The 22565-nt window shown below is 37.2% G+C and overlaps 1 protein-coding gene across 1 annotated transcript in view; it reads right to left on the reverse strand.

Annotated features, from left to right (window-relative positions):
• The window catches only part of LOC104627562 (contactin-5), a gene marked incomplete at both ends in the record, with an annotated part of 50661 nt that overhangs the window by 14151 nt on the left and 13945 nt on the right, over positions 1–22565 (reverse strand). The window contains 4 exons of the mRNA XM_010295864.1: positions 7812–8046; positions 10749–10819; positions 21438–21587; positions 22010–22168. Of these exons, the coding sequence (XP_010294166.1) occupies positions 7812–8046; positions 10749–10819; positions 21438–21587; positions 22010–22168 (615 nt within the window). The remainder of the gene's footprint in view (positions 1–7811; positions 8047–10748; positions 10820–21437; positions 21588–22009; positions 22169–22565) is intronic.

The following is a 22565-nucleotide window of genomic DNA, read 5'->3' on the forward strand; positions in this document are numbered from 1 at the left end:
CTCCCTTGCTGGAAATAGCCCCAGGGAGTATCTTCCAAATCAGGGGACACCCAGTAAACTGTTTCCATTTCTGAGAAAAGCCAAGAGACATTACGCTCAGCTCCACCTCTCGGACTGTTTGTTTGAAGTGTGTCCCTGGTTTGGGGACTCCACCAGATCTGTGGTGGCATGGCTGCCTGCAGGATGAGACTTCCTCCAGAATCTTGTGCTAGAAAAGGAAAAGATGTCTGATTTCCAAAACTCCCAAAATGAGATGACTGATTTGTTTCCTGGACAGGCCATTGGACTTCTCGCTCTTTCTCAAGTCCTTTCTATTTTCACCTTCTCTCTGACCAATGTCTTTGCAGAGGACCTTAAAACAGAGAAAAATTAGAAGAGTGAGGAAATGAGCTAGCAGTGAAGCAGCTTTCAGGCCTGCAGTGCTGACGTCTGACCTGGACTTCTTTTATTTAGTGGTAATTAATTTTATCATCAGGTAGAGCTTCTGAAGACTAGTCCTGTAGTGTTGTTCTCCTGCACACTTGCTCAGGGTATACATCTTGCTGCAGGTCTCCCTTCTCCATGGAATATCCCAGATTTGTTACGCAGTGGAGTGTCATGTGGGAATAAGGAGCTGCCTTATTCCATGGAGGCTTGACCTACATGTTACCTACACACGGCTCGCTCACCTCGAAACGTGAGTAGAAGCCAGACAAGCTTATGGATAAAATTCAGGCTTTGTTAAATTAAAAGTTCGGAAGAATGGTTCACTTGCACCAAGTGACGTGGCAGCCACAGTTATCCTCAGCACGTGAGGAGGGGAATGTGCTATTGTATCGTTTGCACGTTTGACTTCCCATGGGGGCTAATGGCATTAATCAAATGAATGCTTAATAAACTCTTACATGTCAGGATTGTGATTTCATTCTTTAAAAAGCCAGTGGAGACAGCTATAGCTGAACTTTTAGAGGTTCTAATCCAGATGGGTCAGCTGGCAGGAACAGGAAATAACCCACTGTAATTTACAGCTAATATGTTGTAAATTTATTAATTTTCAGGTTCACCTAAACACCAAGGAGCTCAGCTTTAGGTATGAAATGAACCACAAGACTTCACTTCATGAATGTAAGATTTTAATTAAAGACATGAAGACTGTATTTAAAAGTGTGCAATTGCATATTCTTTCCTCTAAATGAAAAGGAAAGGGTAATTTGTTTGCTGGTTTAAATAAGGGCTCAGGGTGAGAAACGAGGGGAGGTGGGCCTAACCAGAACAATCCTTCACTCTGCAGTGTCATGTCTAACACCACATCATCCAGTAGCCAGCCTGCTGCAAACCTTCTTAAAGTTATGCAGGAACAAAATTGCAAAGGCCGTTATATGGCCCTTTGCCTTTCAGATATCTGAGAGATTTGGTTCTCCATTGGCTCAGTGAATTAGTACAAATCCATACAAAGCAAGAACAAAAGCTCAGTGCTGTATCATTACATCTTGTATGTATTACGGAAGTGCACCTGGGGTCCCTCAGGAGGTTTTAAACAGCAAGACTGAGAGTCTGCAGGCTTTACTTTGTACTGCTCAGGGCTCTCTTTTTCGTATCTAGGAGTTTTTAGTAGCATTCACTACACTGTTTATCAAAATTATAGAACTTTCAATTTTTGTGAAGACAATTTCATCAGGTGCCTGAAGGAGAAGATAGATACTGAAACTAACAAAACTGATTCTGTATCTCCCATTTTGGCAATCATTAAAAAAAAAAACCCTTTGTAAAAGACCTAACTCATCTTGAAACCACTTGGGTTCCCTCTTTCTCCCAGAAGCTTATTCTTATTTCCTTTTATATTCTTACCTATTTCTATACTGCATGTATTCTAATTCGTGTTTATTCTTGTGCTGATAGGCTGTGTCTGTACTTGTAAACTACAGGGACAGCGAGACAAGGCACCAGCCTGAGCATGGACATGCAGTTGTCCATAGCATGAAATAGTTAGCATGATCCATGGTGAAGTATTGACTCTGGCCAATTAGTGCTGCCCCAAAATATGCCCAGAAGTATGCTGGTGCCTGGCCAGGGATGGTACCCAGCAGGTGTAGGGATGCAGTCTCCACAATCTGGAGAGGGACAGTGTTCAAGTGTGCAGATGTGAACTCTTTTTGGCCAGCTGGCTTCAAGGATAAAGAATGGCTGGCTTGTTTTATTTGGAGGGAAAAAAAAAAAAGTAGCATCATTGTCCTTTACCTTTAAAAGCTATTCACCATCCCCAATAACTGCCCTGTTGCAGAGAGCATCTTATCCAAACTCAGCCTTTTTTACTAGAACAAAAGAAACAAGCTCTTCTAGTTTTTACTCATTTGTTGATGATCTTGTTAGTCCTTTGAACCTGTGTCAGCTTGAGTTCTTTGTTGAGCATGAGCAACCAGAACTGTAGGTAAGATTTTAGTAAAGCTTTGTGATAGTTTCATCAGAATGATGCCTCGATACAAATTAAAACATTTGAGTCTTTCTTGTGTGTAGGTTCTAGCTATTAGGTTCCTATTTTGTAATGGACTGGCTTGTTACTACTCCTTATATACTTGACCTAACACTTGTATATCACCCATGTTCCTTTGCCTCCAGTCATCTAATTCACATTTTTCCTATGTATAGTTCAGATTTTTCCCTATATTGTCAGTGCATCTTGAAGTTGCAATGACGGCAATATCATAACCAGCTCTTCTATCAGCATTATGAAAATTAAATATATCTATGATCCAAGACCAATTGTTAAGAAATTCTGCCAGTCACCTTGCAAGCATTTCACCAGTCTAGTGGTAAAGGTATTTTTTTCTGCACTTATATAGAAATATTTTTATTTTTTTCTTGATAGATTAACAAAATTAATTTTTTGCTAGCTGTTCTTTGTTTTCATCATTTTGGGATAGAAAAGATCTCGCCCCAGATCCTTGAGCATATAAAGGGGACTAGCTCCCATCATCCATGGCAGTCATGAATAGAAAAAGTGATTAAATTTCATTTATAGTACCTTTGAGCAGCAAGTTATGCATTGCTTAAATTGGAGAGGGTTGAATTTCTGAGCACTGGACAATACCAGAAGTCTTCACGTTAGATGTAAAAATTGTCAGACTTTCACATTATTAGCTATGCTGACTATATCACCTTTTTTATTAAAAATAAATGTTAAAGTAATTCATTATTTTTGGTCCATTCCTTGATTATCTTTAATATCAATACTTTATTTTACAAATTTATTTATTTAAAACTTTATTTCACATTTTTCCCTGCTTTCTTTAATTCCCTAAATTTTTAAAAGCTTTTTTTCACCTTAATATTTGGCAATACTTGTGTTATTCTTCTCCTTTTCATTATTTGGATTTTATCACATATGTTTTTTACTTATTCTGAATATCTTTTAGTGGGCACGTCTCTAGATCCTTAGATGTAAGGTAGTGCCTTAGAAATGCACCGCTTCTTGCAGTATAAACTCCAGGTAGATTTTACACCTTTGTCTCACAGACATTCCAAAACACTTTAATTTCTAGTCATTGAGACTAGAAATTAGCTGTTAATTCCAGTTTATTCAATAATTTCATGTTATTTAATGATGACTTGTTCCACTGTTATTTGTTATGATCAGCTTTTCTATAGTGTCTTAATTATTCATTAAAACAAGACTATAGTTCCATCATTTCTTCTCAGTTAGTCAGTACTGGATAAAGAATCTGCTAATTATCATAGCCAGAACACGGTCATTAGTCATATTTACTATCCAAACACTCTGAACAGCTACACTGTCATAATGTGCCCTGTAATATTTATCTAAAATTAGAAAGGTCTTTCTCAGCATCCAGATTTATCAGGGCCATCAGCAGCTGACCTCTAGCTCGACTCCCAGTTTCTTTAATTCTCCTTCTCCGAAATGACATGGAACCCAAGGATATTCTGTTTTATCCAAACACTGGTTTTGTATTTCCTGATAGTTATCACATCATCATGTTATGTCATCCAAACATTTTTACTTTTATTTTGTCTTTCTTACGTAGCTCATACTTTGTCTAGTCGTGCCTGCTAAAGCAAGCCTATCTGGCCATCATTCTTACCGGTACAGCCTTTGCCATCTTGCAATCATATGTTTACACTCTCATATTTCTTTCTCCATTGCTACATTTCTGATTTTCCCAGTTTTCCTCTTCCAGAGAATTAAAATGACACATAGAGATTGCATAGGATTTCCCTGATACTGAAAGTAGTGATCTTAGCATTCTTAGCCCCTCAGTGTTTAAGTGGAATCTAGTCATCAAGACTCATCTCCAAAAAAATATATAAATGTTATAACAAACCATGCTTAATACTGCTTTTGCTCATTGTTTTATTTTCAGTATCTTGTGTCTTTTAATTTTTATTCTCTATGGATCAAAACCATCTGTGCCTGCACTGAAGTTCAGTGCTTTGTTTCAGTACGTTCTAGCATGAATCTGGTACCATTAGTTTCCTGGCAGAAAACACAGTCAGAAGATTTCTCCCTGCTCTGTTCACGCTCCTTTACAGCCCCAGGTCTGCACGTTGCAACCTTTCTTACGGCAGGCAGCCTGACTTTCTGTGCTTGCACGTGCTCTGGCGTCTCTTTCTCTTATTAAAGGGTTCCTCTATGAAAGTTCCAGGCTCGCCTTTCCCTGGTACTGGAACAGGTCTATTTTGTCCTTCCGTTCTGCCTTCTTATGAAGGTAATTGTGCAACTTTTTTTTCTGTCCTGTGTATCATCCTCATTCCCTCTTCAGGACTGGTCCCTGGCTCTCATCGTCTCTTTTACTTCACTAAATCATCTGACCTTTCTTCTTCTCTCCTTCATTGTTTGCTTTTTTCCTTTCCTAAGGTCTCCAGGAAAGACTCCTCCTTCAAACTCTTCTACTGCATTAAGCCATTTTTTCTAGAGAGTCACATTTGCTTTTTTCCCTCCTGGGTTATCCAGCTAGTTTTGTACAACCTTTTTATCTGCTTCTCCTTTCTATTCTGTATTCCTCCGTTACATTCATCTGCTTCTTTAGCTCCTAGATCGTTTCTCCCATGAGCTATATCCTGGCAATGTTTCCTATGAAGCCAAAAGGCCAATGAAGGAGAAGGAAAGTCTTAAAACATCTATAACCAGTCAGGTTTTTTGTCCCCTTCAACTTCGGATTATCACCACCATGGATCCCTCAGTAGCCATTGGTATCATATTATTTTCTGAATATCTGACTTAGAGGTAGAAATAAATATTTAGTTATGAAAAAGCATTCAGTGTTTTGCTCATGTTTTCTTAGATTCTTTACTCACTGGAAGGTAATTTTTTAAGGTTTTTGCCTCAGTCAGACACTTCACATAATCAGAGCACAGTCAGTTGTGTTCACAGAGGGGAACACCTTACTCAATACCACCTGCCAAGCTGTTTGCCACTCAGAGCCTTTACATTCAGGTCTACATTCAGAGCCAAATGGCCTCTGAATGTAGATCAGAGAGTTTGCAATATGCAGTCACAGTCATACAGAAGAGAGATGTACTCATTCTTAATAAATTTCTTCTTTGTCCAGAACCTGTCTTATGCAAACTCTTGTTTTTCTCCTGTGTACTTAGTAGAAGCAACAGGATTTAGACTTCCTTACACTAATTTGTTATGCCAGTAAACAATTGTAGATCCATCTGTATATGTGGGAAAGCTTTTAATATGTAACATGAAGTTTTCTTAACTTTTAATAATTTTATTCTAGACCCTTATTCTAGATGTTTGCAGAGCAGTGAATTGAGTGTGTGATGAAAGCAAGTAAGTTAAGGGTTTACTGGATCAGCCATAGGACCATAATGTATTGTATTGTCAATCTTTATTCAAGATCTCCTCTTCAATACAAATCCTTGGGAAAATGTGCCTTCAGTTGTTTAGCTCCTGAAGTGTAGTCCATGCCTCTTTCGAAACCAATTCCCCCTTTTTTCATAGCAAGCTGAAATGTCTATTGTCTTCAGTCTCCATATTGCCCAGAACTTATCTGTTATAAACTGTTTCGTTGTTCCTTTAAATTTTCAGCGTATCACTCAGGGTTATTCTGGAGAAAAGTTTTTTATAGATTAATTTTGCATTATATTGTCACAACTTCTCATGTTTTTTCTGCAAGTATAAGTCTTATAAAGTATTTAGCCCCATAGAATTTCTCTTACCAAAGGAAAGTCTATTGTACAGACACGTACAGAGACTGAATTAACAAAGCTGTGATGGGTAAGTACTTTCATGTAACTGAATTATAATCAAAAAAGTTGGTTTCTAGATATAGTGTCTGGGAGCATAGAGAGGAAGTTGATTTTAATAATTTTATTCAGACCATCTGTAAATTTCATAATTTAAAGGAAATGTTAGAAAATTTCTTTATATATTACAGTTTATTCCGTTTCCAGTCTTGTACAAATAACAAGCAAAGGACTACTTACTTGTAACAATTCAGCATTCAGTTTTTGCTAAAATAGCTTTTGCTATTTCATAAAAAAATCCATTCAGATTTTGCCTCCATTCCCTTACAAAACTCTATTTTAATTGAACTTTGTGATTAGAGTATGAAATTGTTAAATAATAAAAACATCACCATCAGTCTCACAGTATCATTTTCCGTTGAGGAACAGGGAATTCAACTGCGAAAATGTCCAAGTTGTACTGGGCAAATTTACATTTTAAGATGTAATTGTTTTTATAATAATATGAATACGTTGTAATGCTGATCCAAACAGTGGAACACAAACAAATTACTGGAACTGCTTTTAGCAAAAACAGCAACTCCAACTCCTGTAACTACTGTGAGAGAACAGTAGTAGATAATCTCTGCTATATCATGGCTCCAAAATTACACATTTATTGTGGGCTAATATGGAATAACATTCTATATTTTTCAGCTTCACATGAAATACCATTATCTTCACACTACATTTTTGTAGAGATAGTATGAAATTCTGTACTAGTACCATCTGTACTAGGACTATACTTATATTATTCTCTTAACAAGACACAGTAGGATAACTCAAAGATACTATGGTAAAGAAGAACTGAAGAATATGACTTGCAGTAATGGAGCTGCTCAAAATATTCCCGTGGGTAACATTTACTTACCTTTTGTGTGTATGGAAATTTCTACACACTGGCTGTTGTCAATACAGAACAACTTCTTTTACAAGTACAAATTAGTCTTTCACAAAATGCTGTTGAGAGTTACATCAAGTTGACATAATAGTTTTCATTTGATCTGTTGAACTATTCATATAATTCACATTGAATGTTTGGACATTAACATAAATTCAGAAAATTTCTAATAATTAACTAAAAAAGAGAGAAAATAATAGAAAAATTAAAAATAAGAACAAAATTGCATTCTGTGCACTTTTAGTATCCATAAACCAAGAAATGAACATTCATAAGTGGAGTTATTTAGTCTTTGAACTGTTGTCTGATTAGCTCATAAAAAAAAAATATCAGGAACCTCAGAATCATTAGAAAACATCAGCCTTTCTTTGCTCATTGTTGGAGCAATCCAGCTTAAAGTTAAGACTACGGATTTCATATTAAGGATGAACCTTCATTAAAAGAGATTTGTTTGGTTAGGACAGATATAGTTTGAAGTTTATTCCTAAACTTTGTCACTTGCTTTCTGGGTAACCTTGGCAAGTTAGTTCACCTCCTCTGCAAAACATGCTTAGTGTTACTTAACACTTCTGCAAAGAATTTTGAAAGTTAAGATTGAAAAAGCATGGTGTAATAGGACATAATATATAAAAATAGCTTAACATAGTTCATAATATACAAGTCAACTTAATGTTGAACCGACCTCCTTCAGCTGAGCAGATGACCACAATAGGGCTGAAGGGACCATCTCCTTTGTTGTTGTAAACACCAACTTTCACCTCAAAAGGAGTCAGAGGTGGCACACTTTCATCTCTGTAGATGAACTTTGAGGCATCTGAAGATGTGACCATTTTTTCCTTCCAGCCACGAGTTCCATTGGGTCTGAAGGCTACAATATATCCAAATCCTTCTCCATTCTGAAACTCTTCTGACACTGGCTAAAAAATAAAGTTCAGGTAATGGTCAGATAAGGTTTCACTAATTTAGAAAGCAGTCACTCAGTGGCTAACCATAATCTGGCTGCTTGTGTGAGGGTCATCCTTTACAGTTACATTATAGGATTTTACTTATCATTCCTGGGGACACATAGGGACAATTACTTCTGAAGAGGAAACTTGGAAGAGTTTCTTCACCTAATCACCATAGTTAGGTCACTGTCCTAGGACTGAATAAACTCTTGGGCTCAGAAAGATTATTTTTTTTTATCTCACACTTTGTGGTTAATGCTTTAACCATCAGTCTATTAGTGGAATAGCCCCTTCCAGTGACCTTGTTAAAATATAGAGCAAATTATTGTTAAGGGTTCCTAAAATATGATGTGAGCTTACAACAGTGGCACTCTCTCAGGTGTGCCAGTCTGTCTAATTTTTCTATCCAAATGGGGTAGTCAAGTCTTAGGGATTTAAGTCTAGGGTTCAGTTTGAGACTTAAGGTATAATGTAATAAATCTATTTGTCCTAACTTTCAAACAGTCTTGGTGAAAAAAAGAAAATTCTCATTTGCTTTTGTCTTCAAAGAAGATCTGTGAAATTAGCCACTTAAACTGGGACACATCTGCCATAAGCAGGCAGTCAGCAAAGGGATTTAGCTGTTGAAAGGCTGAGCACTGCAAAAGCTACATCTTATATGTCCAGCTTAAGGAATGGAATTTTTCATGCTAATTTACTGCCCACATTTCTTATAAAGTCAATGGACTAGTTTAGGAATTAGGTTATGTTTAACAGCTGTCAGCATATTAGGCCTATGGGAAATGCTGAAAAAAAGGTGTCTAAACCCTCTCTTGATGTGCCCATCTTAGATCTACAGTTAATGAACACATGAATCAGACCAGGGGCACAGGGGACACCAAATCCTCTCCCCTCCACATTGCAAGTGAATGTTTCATTACCGGGCACCTCACTTGCAGATACCATCTTCTATCCATCCTTCGGAAGCCCATCTCCCAATAGGAAAGATGCTGTTGTTTATAGTTTGACAGTTATAAGCAAACAAAAATCAGGTTTGTCTCAGGTGTCTCAGGTAGCTGGTGTTGGGAAAGATAGACATGCCAACAGAAGACAGTCTCTACAGATGTCCTAAAATTTGCCATTTTAAGCAGTTAGAATTCTGTGTGTCTCTCAGTCTCTGAATTTCTCCTCAAGTTGGATAGGCTAAAAATTTTTTCATTAAAAGCCCATGTCTTTATTTGATAGAATTTTTCTTGGTGTATTTTTTAAATATACGTGTGTATATATACCTATATATATTCGTATGTACATTTTCTGAATCTGAAACTCTTAATGGTGACTCTAGAAGTTTTGAAAACTCCTCAAGAAAAGTTTCTGTTCTATTGTATTATTTATTGTGTTATTTACAAACTCGAGGAATGTGCCCATGTGAACCTCCTAAGGTTGGGTCAAACCTCCAGTATCAATACAGGCTGGGGGATGAAGGGATGGAGAGTAGCCCTGCTGAGAAGGACTTGGGGGTACTGGTGGATGAAAAGCTGGACATGAGCCAGCAACATGCGCTCGCAGCCCAGAAGGTCAACCATATCCTGGGCTGCATCCAAATCAGCATGGCCAGCAGGTCGAGGGAGATGATTCTGCCCCTCTGCTCTGGTGAGACCCCAGCTGGAGTCCTGCGTCCAGCTCTGGAGCCCTCAGCACAGGAAAGACATGGACCTGTTGGAGCAGGTCCAGAGGAGGCCACAAAAATGCTCAGAGGGCTGGAACAGCTCTGCTGTGAGGACAGGCTGAGAGAGAGTTGGGGTTGTTCAGCCTGGAGAAGAGAAGGCTCCGGGGAGACCTTACTGCAGCCTTCCAGTACTTAAAGGGGGCTTCTAAGAAAGATGGGGATCGACTTTTTAGCAGGGTCTGTTGCAATAGGACAAAGGCTAACAGTTTTAAACTAAAAAAGGGAAGATTCAGACTAGATCTAAGGAAGAAATTTTTGACAGTGAGGGTGGTGAACCATGGGCACAGGTTGCCTGGAGAGGTGGTAGATGTCCCATCCCTGGACACATTCCAGGCCAGGTTGGACGGGGCTCTGAGCAACCTGGTCTAGTTGAAGATGTCCCTGCTCACTGCCAGGGCATTGGACTAGCTGACCTTTAAAGGTCCCTTCCAACCCAAACTATTCTATGATTCTATGATTCCCACTGCTCCAGTTCCCCACTGGCATGGTCATACATTTGTGTTGCATCTTGCATCACAAATATCTTCTCAAATGAAAGATCTATTTCAGGTCTTTAGTTTTATATTTTTATGAAATACTTAAAAGAAATTCTCTCTTAATTTAAGTTTAAAACAAGTTACAAAGCTTTCTTTCTCTTCCCTTAATTATTATTTTATCTGGTGTAGAATTTACATAAGACCCAGAGAAGTCAAATCAACCCAAGAAATAGATCAGGCAGAAAAGACCGACAAATTAGCACAACTTTGGAGCTGCTGCTAGGTGGGTTAGATTCACCATAATGCTCTCTACTCAAACCATATGAAAATGTACAGTACTTTGAAACTGTAGAACATATCTAAAGAACAGTATTTTGTGTTCATGTCTTGCCAAGATTTGCTGTAAGGAAACCCCAGTACAGTACTCTTTACTTTGCCCTCAAAGAAGTAAACATGAAACAAAACCTTTAATCAGAAAAGTCCCTTACCTCCCATGCTATTACTAATTCATGTCGCCTTCCACTTCTGCCACTTACATTAGCTGGAGGTGTCTTTGGAACTGTGAGCAAAAAGGAAAAAAAAAGAACCAAAACAGAATGTCCAAGTTATTGAAGTTTTCCCCATAGTAATAAGTTTCTGCAGAAGACATGAGACTGTTAAATCAGAAGAGAAATAACAAACAGAGCACTCTGTGGTAAAGAAAATTTGCCCAAGTTTCATTTCAGAGAATTCCACAGTCAAGCTGGTAAACTCAGACAAAATATAAGCTGAGAAGAAAAATAACATTGGAATAAAAAGCTGCTTAAGCACTATGTCTTCTGCAGATTAGTCAAAATTTCAGTGTACAGATCATCTAAGAGATAAAACAAAAATTAACTTGTTAACATTTGTATTTTTAGAATAGACAAGTCAAAATCAAATGCCAGGGAACCTGACATATTTCAGACTTCAGGTAAAATCTTAGGACATAAATAATATGTTTCTACTATTTCCCAGGTCATTAATGATTTAGAATGTTTTAGTTCTTATAAATCTATTCTTGTATGCTTTACCAGGAAGCAAATTTTCAGAAATTTTAAAGTAACCATCCTTAAACATTCCTTATAATTTCTTGCAAAATGCTTGAAGCAGCCCTACCCACAATTCTTTAGAAACTGAGACCAACACTATGTCTTTAAAAGCACATACAAGGAATAGATGAAATTCTTTGGAAGAAATGATAACTATCATCATCAGTGTGAATTGGGTTATCATATTTTGTAAAACTTCAGAAATCTTAATTGTTCCCTTGGAATTGTATAATTTCTTTTCTCTTACTTAGTGCCTCTAATGAAGCTCTAAAATGACTAATATCTTGAGTTCATTTGCTGTGAGCATGTAATGCTTGCATTCTTTATTTAATTAAATATGTCCTAAGATATAAACTTTCTCTTTTCTTCCTTACAGCAGTACATAGGTCATTGGTAGAAATGTACCGTAAGTCATTAACTATTAAGGCCTTATTGCATGCTGTTTTATTGCATTGCATAGCTTATTTATTGAGTAGCACTATGCCTTTGAAGTATATAAAGAAAAATAAATCTAAATAAATGTACACAGTCCTCTCTATTTCCCGTGTTGATCATTAACAGCTTAAGTTCAATGAAAGTACAGTTTTTACTAGATCCTGGAAGTTCACATAAAATTTCGGAATTCATCTGTGTAGTGTTGTTTTGAACTCTGAACTCCCCTTTAAAGAACATAAGCCCAATTCTTTTTTTTCTCATAAATGATGCAAAATCACAAAGCTTATGAATTTCTTCTGATTACACTGTTGTAAATGAAGTAAGAGCCCTTTTATCTGTGGTTCTTAGCAGATTGATAGGGGAGAGTTCTAATGTGTGAAACATCTCTCCGATAAAGCTGGATTCATCTAGCAAACATGAAGCCTTTGAATCTTTTCTTCCTTCCTTCCTTCCTTCCTTCCTGGATGTAGAGGAATGCAGTGAATGCAGAGCTTTGGGATGGTTCATCCCGTCCAAAGATAACTGTCTAAACACTGGGAAGATATGAACTAGTTTAAATTAAGATCTAATCTTTCATGGCAAAAAGTTACTCAACTTTTCCTTTCAGAAACAGAATTATACAACACTGAATGGTGAGGAATTGTCCTCTGGTTAAATTAAAAAAAAAAAAAAAAAAAGAATAAAAACAATCAGCGTGTAACACTGGGTTGAATGTTCTACAGTGAAAAGATGCAGATGAAGAATCATCTGCCAGTTAATTAATATGCGAAAATTATAATGCCATGTCTAATGGAGCATATTTAAACCTTTAAATATGGTTTAAATTTAGCACCCATTTTTCTCCTGCTTTTCTAAGATATTTTTGGTTAAGTTATAAAGATAAATGAAGTTTTTATGTAGGTGCCATGTTACTGATGAAGAATTACCTGCCAGTTAATTAATATGCAAAAATTATAATGCCATCTCTAATGGAGCATATTTAAACCTTTAAATTTTTCTCTTGCTTTTCTAAGATATTTTTGGTTAAGTTATAAAGATAAATGAAGTTTTTATGTAGGTGCCATGTTACTGATGAGAGAGTATGCTGTACTCCTTTGAAGTAACATGACGGACTTATTTAACCAACAGCGGCCTCTTTCTAGAGTTTTCTTGTTAACAGCTTTGCAGACTGAAGCCCCATTTAAACGAATAAACGTTAAAAGAATAAAACTGTCAAAACAATGAATTTCTTTTGCATCGAACTAAAATGTGCATTCACACATCCAAACACTCTCAAATGAGTAACCATTAAAAGGATAAATGTGTCAAAGGAATAAATTTCCTTTGCACTGCAGCAAAGCCGAGTGTACACAGTTAGACGAGGACATTTTGAAATGAGTAACTTAAGTGAAGAAAACTATTAAAAGAACGTATTTTTTTCCAGGCACAGAGGTTATATGTTAGCAACTCTTTCAGGAACATCACCTTTATATCAGTGTTATATCTGAATTTACTCACTCATAACCTAAGTTTATTGCCATGCAATTAGTGACTTCCCAATCTTTAAGTTGTTAATTCTTGGCAGTGACACTCATGGAGATGCACTTGCACCAAATACGCAAGTATGATGACTAAACTTGGCTCCCGGACACAAGATCTATGTGTGGGGGGACAAGGATATTAGGACCTTTTTTCTTTAGTGATTATCAAAGCTGAGAAATTCAGTATTGTTTCTTCAGAGTAAATACACCCCAAGTAGTAGGGAAGAGCTCTGCCGTGTTAATATATCTCATTTAACAAGAGATGAGAGAATGTCACCTACTAGAAAACAAATCACTCCTTGGCTTAGCACTGGTCCTTAGGATCATAAAATATGACTACGTTTATCTTGTTCATATGGCTGTAATTCCGATCAAAGCCATCTCATTAGCCACTTTGCCAGCTACCTATTCTCACTTGCCTCCTGGTTTATTATTAGACTGTAAGTCCTTTGCGATCAGGTCAACTCTTCTTTTCTTCAGCCACTGGCAAGGTTGGAAGCTAAAAGCCAGGTATCTCTGTTGTTCTGGTAATGTGAACAGCAAATAGTACTAAAAATGTGTTCTGAAAGACCTGGTGACTACATGTGGGTCACAGTAAATAATGAGTGTATGCTGGCACACGTTAATGCTGAAACCCCTGCTTAAGGCACACAGACAGAAGTCTTCAAATGACTTTGCCAGGAATTTGATTTGAACAGAAACAGCAGGATTTGTTTCTTGTTCTCCATTTTCATGGAAGTACTATGATATTCTGAAAAGGAAAAGGAAATTAAACACTATTAAAACTTATCTCCCCTAAACCAAACAAAAACCCCTTTAACATTCTATCTAAGAGCAGTTGCGAAGAATGGAGCCCTCAGCAGCCCTATGAAACATTGGACAATATGATTAAAATATAAATGAAGGTGATATGGAAATGTAAAGCTTATACGTGAAGCCACGGCGAATTGTTTAATAATTCCTGTGTATCTCATCATTACAAACTAAATATGCATAAAAAGCAATGTTTTTTGTTTAGGACAAAGTGTATGCACAAAACTGATGCTGCTGAGGGTTTTGTGTATGGGAGCAGTGGTTATAAAGTGCTGAAGTGCTAACAATGCCACCTACATATTTTAAATCTGGATTTAAATGTAACTTTTGGAAAGATTTTGGAAGTGGTGGGTAATACCGTAGCTATGAATCCATGAACATTTTGGGTAGATGCTAGCTTTTCTTTTAGAGTTCCACTGTGTCCTACACCTTGAAAACTGCTCTATGCTTTAATGTGCTTAAATTAGGTATTTGGTTCAGAGTTTTAAAAATTCCCCTCTCCTTTCTGCACGGAGGATGCATTTTCTGGGGTTTTTTAATGAAAACTGGATTCTGGTAGACTGCAAAGATGAACCCATTCAGAGACTTTTGGTACTCGCTTTTGGGCAATATATTGAAAATTATTAAATATTTCATTTTGACATTATAACAAGTGAAACATACCCATTTGTTTTTTAAAAAGAGGTATAACTTGTATTTTACTTCAGTTTTATTTAAAAATAGAAGAATTAAAACTGGAAAGACAAATCAGAATACTTTGTTTTGAGTTGGCAGAGATTTTAAATTTTTATCCAAAATTATTATTTTAATTTGCTAAAGAAAATAAAGAAAATCTACATTTTGTTTAAAATCAATTTTATTCTCCCCATTTGTACTTCAGTGAGTGAACTGAAAAATGCTTTAAACGGCTCTAGTTCTAGATTCCTTTCCTTATAGAAAAGAATATAAAATGTCACTGGAAAAACTGAAAGTACTTGAAAAACAGTTAATCTTCTTTTTAACATTCCCATCTTGTAAAGAAATTTTAAAAAATAATTGCATGATTAATTAACCATTTTAAAGTGTTTTTGTTTTGTCTTTTTTTCCAAGGAGATGTCGAGTGGCTTTTTTGAATTCTGTCTCTTTTATTATGAAAATAAATAACAGATTCTTCATTTTCTAGTGTGTCTTAATTTTTGTGCAGAACAAAACTATTTAGTGACCAAGATTACAACTGATTACAGTATTGCTGTAGAAACATGTGGCTAGATTTAGTCTCTATACTTCAGTTTTGCAATCTGAATAAGTGAGATAAAGGGAGGACAAAGAGAAGTAAGAAAGAGCCTTACCAGCCTCCAGTTTTTAGAGTAAGAAATGTTAACATGAGCAGACCAAATTTACAGAGTTTTCAGATAAGCAGCTGAGTCTAGATTTCCCAAATCCCAGTTCTATACTTTAATCACATGGTGTTTCTTACTCTGGTTGAATCCTGTATTCATGAAGATATTTTCCACATAGATATTTTTTTGTATAAATTCTGAAACACCTTGTCAAATAAATTAAAATGAAACAAAATGTTGATATTGCTACACTTTTTGGGGAGATGAGTTATTAAACTTGGCTTTAGTCCTTAAGAAAACATTTGCTCAAGGAATAGTTGCAGTTATTTATTTCTTTTACAACTTTTTATATCTTTTAAGATACAGATGTAGTTTGAAAACCAACTCTTCTTAGCTGTGAAAAGGTTTGAGTGGGTAGAAAATGATTTGTTTGCCAGCTCAACAGAACTTCCTCATGTGAGGACCAAAGCAACACCACATTCAGCAGTTTTTTCTTCTTGGTTGTTTTCCTTTATGTATCTATATATCTATATATCCATATATCTATATACCTGTACATCTATATATATCTATATATCTCCTGCAGTACACATCTGAAAAACAGAGGGATGTTAAGTGAAAAACCTTTCAATGTGTGAAAGGCCAGCCCTCGAGTTCTCACCCTCACAGGAAAACATTTCACATCTCATCTGTTCAGGAATAAAATGAAAAATGTGCCAGCATCTCAGAACTGCATGATGCACTGTACTCAACTGTTGGAAAATAGGGATGCTCCAACTGGTCTCAGGATCTGCATTTCTGTTGTTCTCGTTTACTCTGTATTTTTAATATTTGTAATTTCGTAGGAGATAGAATTCAGTTCTATTCACTGGTAATAGTGTCATCCATAGCTGCGGGACTCCAAATCACCACATATAGGACTGAAATCTCAAAAGCGGTGGCACATATGCCAGAGAACCAATTTCTTAGCTTTCCTGTTATGTCTTTCAGTCGCACACACATTTGGATTCTTTGTCACTATGTATTGACTATTAGTTTGAGCCTGCAATATTATGTTAGTAGCCTATTTGTTCTAAATATACCCAAGCAGTCAATGATTACCGTCTACTTTCTCTTCTTCTTTTGTTTTTCCCTATGGAAAAGTACATTTTCTACAAAGGCTTTAGCCCAGGTAATCATCTCCAAATATCACAGATACAGCAGGTTCTTAACGTTTTCAAGAGCAAAAATAGCTATGATAATGGGAAAAGCTGAAACTTCTTTTATACAGGTCACAAATGAATAAAACACCACCAACACCATCAACAAAAAACCCCAAACAAAGCCAGTCTAAAACAGGTAACTTTTTTCCTGGGACAGAGCCATTTCTTGTTATGCTATGAAGAAATTCTACCTGAGAATAAGGGCAACATAATGGAAATAAGGGCTTATTAAAAATAAAGCCTGTGTACAATCTGCTACTAATAGAGTGCATTACATTGCTACTTCATAAAATCAAGTTTGCATGCATGATTAGCAGGTTAAACTTTACTCAATTTCTCTCTCCCCATGTTTCCCCATGAATAGATAATGTAATTGATGCTTTGCCCCCAGGCTTCAAATGCCTGACTGCTTTAGTGGAATGCCAAACATGTTTAAATTCATGTTATTGGCTCTTTTCACCTTGTGGACCTCTAAAATATGTATCAAGGCTAGAACTGACAGAAATGCAGCAGCTGGCTATAAGTTAGATGTGCCAGAAAATTGCAGTATTATCCATTCCGATGAAAGTAGCTATGAAAAGCAATCATGTTAACTAAATACAAAGTAAGTAACAAGATTAGGGTTTAATTAGAAAATTAAAGCAAGTGGAAACCTGTTTATTATTCTGTTGATTTCCCTACGCATCCCAAGTATTGCTTCCACGGGTATTTTTAGATAATGGACTAATATAAAATATATATAAAATATAAATCTTGTGGAAGAAGTGATAAAATAAGTGAGGTGTGGGGAGAGAAAAAGACTTTAGTCTCCGGTCAAATTAGCTTGTGCCATTGCATTACAGATGCCAATTTTCATTTAAGTATAAAACGATGGAAGCAGAATCACACATTTTCTGCCTCTGTGGGATGTCTATACAGCTATCATTCAGCCTTGTAGATCTCAGCTCTCACTTAAACATGAGCCACAGTCACTCCCTCTGCTAAGAGACCGATATTTCTGGAGTTTCACCCAGTGGAGGAGTAGCCTGCCTTTTTTCACCTGTGGGGCACATGTAACACGGCTGCCAATAGCCAGGTAATTCTGCCTAGGTCATGAGTAGAGAGGTTGATGCCATGGTCTTCCTGAAATATGATGTCTTTTCACATATGTGCCTTTTAATAATTGAGATCTATGATATTAGAACTGGAGCCCATGTTAATAGAGATTTTTGCTTGAAGCTTTCAGATAAAAAATTAGTAATAGAGAGATCCTGAAAAAGAATAGATCACTGGGTAACACTAAGATAGATATTAATGTGCTGATTTGCAAAACCATGTATGAAGCCCAATGAAAACTATTACTAGCTTTTCTGTGTCTGACTTTGGCATCTGAAAACTATACCAAGGGTGATAATTAACCCAGTCCCTGAAAGAGCTGTGCCAGAGGACAGAGCTAAACAGGCTCTTGGCTTCAGGAGTATCTGGAGACCAGGAAAAAGTGACTGCCTGCGTGAAACAGATCATGAAGCCTCTGGCATTTCGAGAGTGCCACAAAAAATTATAAGCAGCATGTTATTTTACAAAGAATTATGTGTGTAACAGGGTTTTTTATTGTTTTTTTTTATTTAAAGCAGAGTCTATTGTGTTATTTTTCTGACTTTACAACTCTTTGCAGGTTCTAACAAATTGGGAAGTTATATCTTATTGTAACTCCTGTCTTCTTACTCCCTCTATAGAATAAAGAAATGAGGCTGCATATATTTTTTTATTAAAAAAAACCCAACCACAAGACCCACAACCATTCACAACTGAAACAGAAACCAAACTTTTGAAATTGAGGCGATGATGAGGACAACAGATTTCTGCTGTTGTCATGCCATGTTAAGCAAGCACACCAAATAACATCAGCTTCCATTTCTCTGAAGGCTGTTAAGTTGTTTTACTGGCACCGGTCTGGATTTCAATGTCATGCTACAAAACACTCCCTTCTAACACGACATTTGTGCAGCTGTAACTCTGGTAGCAAAAAGGTATTCCTAACCGGGAAGCTGAAAGTGCGAGGAAGCATCTAGTGTGGCCTTTTTCCTATTTGAACTAATATGTTCAAATATGTTCAATAAATACGATTTACTATTCAAGAAGACCTGCATTATTATCAGCGACAGTGCTGCTGATCAGGAGGAGCCCCGTGTACTGGAGTACAGATCATTGCTACTTGAGTTAAAGACTTTGTTCCTTCCGATGGCAGCAATACTGCAGCATTACCCAGAATTTAATACCAATCGCCAGGTGAAAATACACCACATGCTGCATGCTTTGACTCTCCCACTTTTTTTTTACTTATTATTATTATTTTGATTTATTAATTCATTTTTACAGAGCTGAAGTTGCAATGCTTGTCCAAAGGAATATTGAAAATGGATGTGCATGAAAAAGACCTTCTCTAGAGTTGCAGGGATACGTTTTAGTAAATACAGCCTTTGTTTGGTAAACAGTGGGAAAGAAGAAGAAGGAACCTAAAAACATGACAGCTAGATGAGATCTAACACTTTCAAACTACAGTTTGTGTTGAAAACATTTGCTCACAGCTTAAATACATGTGGTTGGTTAAAAACCTGAACCATCCTTTCAAAAACAGGGAACATATTAATAAATCTGAAAGGACATAATCCCAGGGGTGCAACCTATTACATGGTAAACTTTTTCCAGAATGTTTGTGTCCTCTCTAATCTGTACCTCCTGAATAAATAGAGGTTATTCAAACATTTGGGTCCAGCAGAATTTGCACTGCCAATGAAATACGGTACAAAATCAGGGAAAGAAGAATGGTGGTGAAATAATTTTTTTTTTAAATAATTTGAAATAAAAGTAGCTCATGTTTTTAATTTCATTTTCCTCTCCTTCTTTTCTTAATGGAACAAGATATGAAGCACCTGAAGCTTCTGCTATAAAGTTATCGAGTTTCACACTGTGGGGAGCTTGCAGAAGATGAGGGGGAGAGTTGGAAAAGAACATGCATGAATGGGAATCAAATCACTTCAGTACAGTTCTGTGGTTGCACAGTGAAGTTTAATATCAGCTAGCAACTACGCAGTTATTTAAAGTAGAAAAAAATTATTATGTCTTAAAACAGCTGAAGAAAGGTTTGTTAGACTTCATCTGAAACAGTGCATCCAGTTTTGGGTGCCACAATGAGAAAGACATTGATCAACTAGAGCAAGTTCTGAGGAGGCCACTGGGATGGTGGGGCTGGAGGACTTGCCTTGTGGGGAGAGGCTGGGGGAGCTAGGCTTGTTCAGCCTGGAGCAGAGACGGCTTTGGGGGATCAGCAGCCCCCAGTGCTTATGGGGATGTCATTGAGGAGACAGAGATGAGCTCTTCATAGTGATGCAGGGTGGGAGGGCAAGAGACACTGGTCATAAGTTGAAATAGGGGGAGTTCTGACCGGATACATTGAAAGAACTATCACAGCGAGATTAGTTATCTGCTGACACAGGTTGTCCAGAAAGGTTGTGCAATCTCCCTCCTTGGAGGCTGCAAAGACTCAGTTGGACAAAGTCCTGAGCCACCTGCTCTGAAGCCAGTTTACCCAGTGTTGAATGGGAAGATGGGAAGCTGGACTACAGACCTCCTGAGATCCCCTCCAGCCCCAGTTATTCAGCTGATTCTGTGGAATCTAAGAAAATCAGCCTGAACCTTCTACTGTGAATGTTTATGCGTTGCATATACACACACCAGTGAACTATGGAGCTGAGGCACAAAATTAACATACCTTAAAGGATAAGAATTTTGTTTCAGAATGAGGGGTGGACACATTTTGGTATTGCCACTTGTAATTCTTACAATCTCCTTTAATGAGAAGACAGAGTGCAACACAACTGCTGTATTTGTCCAGAATATTTACAACTACAAAATCAGTTATACTTTCAAATTCAAGTGGAATTCTTGAATTTGGCACTCTTCTATTTAATATGATCAATAAACTACTTACAAATTACTCAGCTAAAGAAACATAAAAACAAAATTAAAACTCTCTATGCCTCCTAAATAACAAAGAAGAATAAACAATAATCTGAAACTGTTCTGAGATACGGTTCTCTTCTAAGGTTTTGTTCAAACCCTATATCTATCTTTTTCTGCCTCTTAAAACATGTGTCCCTAATTGCCTAGGGATTTTTTCTCAGATTCCCAATCCTTCTTTATCTCCTTTCATTCTGCCTAAGTTACTGTCAATGACTGAAAAATTTCCAAGACCACTGCAATTGTCAAGAGACCCAAATAAGATATACAACGTTTTTGCTGGGCTCCCAAAGTACCACCCCAGTTAGCAATATAATGAAACTTCTGTAAGCGCGCTAACAGTTCATGGTAGAGTGTGATGACAAAGAAACACTTTAGACCACAAGGTATTCCAAATTAAGCAGCTTCCCTGTCTTGCTGAAGAAATTTCTGTGCACCTTCAAGGAGAGAAGTTGTGAAGAATAAGGGGGAAAGACTGCTTGGGAGCAGTTGCGTGAAGAGGCTGAGAAGCAGCCTGCAATCAAAGAACAGTGGAAGCCTGACAGAGGGCAGGCAGCAATGGCTTAAGTGTAAGATGAAGAGTAAGGCAGCCCAGATGGAGGACAGCAGAGAATGGGTTTATTTGAAATTTTGGTAAATTAAAACATATTCCTGTAATTAAAACAAACTGTCTCCCCATTACAAAGAATATCACCCTGGGACAGCGATGACTGAACACACAGATGTGTACTAGGGAGAAGAGAATAGTTCTATTGCCATATTAAAATAGTTCTTGTTTCTGATAGTCCTGGAAAATTAACTTTTTTATACTCTTCTTACCTGCTTCGTTGGTTCTGATCACTCGTGATGGTGCACTTGGGTCTCCGGTCCCAATTTTGTTGGTTGCTACAACTCTGAACTCATACTCCACCCAAGGGTTCAGTTCAACAGCCATAGCAGACTCCATGTCACCACTTATCACATCTGGAACTGCAGACAGTAAAGAAATGTGTAGGTCACTCAGAAACCTGAAGCACACATGCAGTGTCTCAATGGCAAGTGGACTTTGTGATACAATATGGCCATTAGAAATGGCAGACATCAAGGATCTAATGTCAGAAATCACAGCTAGGTTTTTGGCACTGTGGTACTCCTGCAAAGACACGGGTTGAAGGATATAGGGGAGAGCTTTCTGCTTAGTCACAGATGCATCATGGCAGGTGTCTTTGTGTTGTCCTTTGAGAGCTGTTGCTAAGTAACATGAAAGGAATGAAAAAAGAAAAAAAAAATCAGTGTTTTTAATTTATCATTTTTCTCTTAAGAGTATCTGTTCCTGCAGTTGTCGGTGGTTGTTATTATGATGATCAGGAGTTCTGAACAGTCTACTTGTGCTGTTTGAAAGTTTTTCTCACCTGTTTTCACGGTCTGCCAGCCAAGAGAAAATGGACTGCGTGCTTGCAGGTTGTAGAGGGAGATAGGGCTGTGATTGTCTGCCCCAGGACTCCAGGAGAGTGTTGCTGTGGTGTCTGTAATTTCCTCCACTATTACAACCCCTGGGGGACCAGGAGGACCTAGAAGTAAAGTGGAATAATCAAACAAACCACACCATCATCACGGATGAGCAGCAATAATACAGGAGGTGCATTCTGTAGGTACTCAGTGGAGTTCAATATCCATGAAATACAAGGATTAAAATGCACACTACTACATCACGGAGATACCTCATTTCCATGATTTCTGCTGGTAAATTGTGATTGTTTCTACTCTTTAAATGCTGTGTGGGTGAGTATCAATTAACTTGTTAGAGTGACAGTGGAAGAACTAGAAATAGAAACAAATTTTTAAAAAATCGTCCGTTATAATTGTTCGGAACCTAAAATTAAAGGAAAAGAAGAGCAACTTTAAGAAGTATCCAGGCTAGACTCAACAGTCACAATCACATCTTCTCTTTATGTGAAACTTGTCAGC

The sequence above is a fragment of the Phaethon lepturus genome, unplaced genomic scaffold (assembly GCF_000687285.1).
Source record: "Phaethon lepturus isolate BGI_N335 unplaced genomic scaffold, ASM68728v1 scaffold13701, whole genome shotgun sequence".
Taxonomy (NCBI): domain Eukaryota; kingdom Metazoa; phylum Chordata; class Aves; order Phaethontiformes; family Phaethontidae; genus Phaethon; species Phaethon lepturus.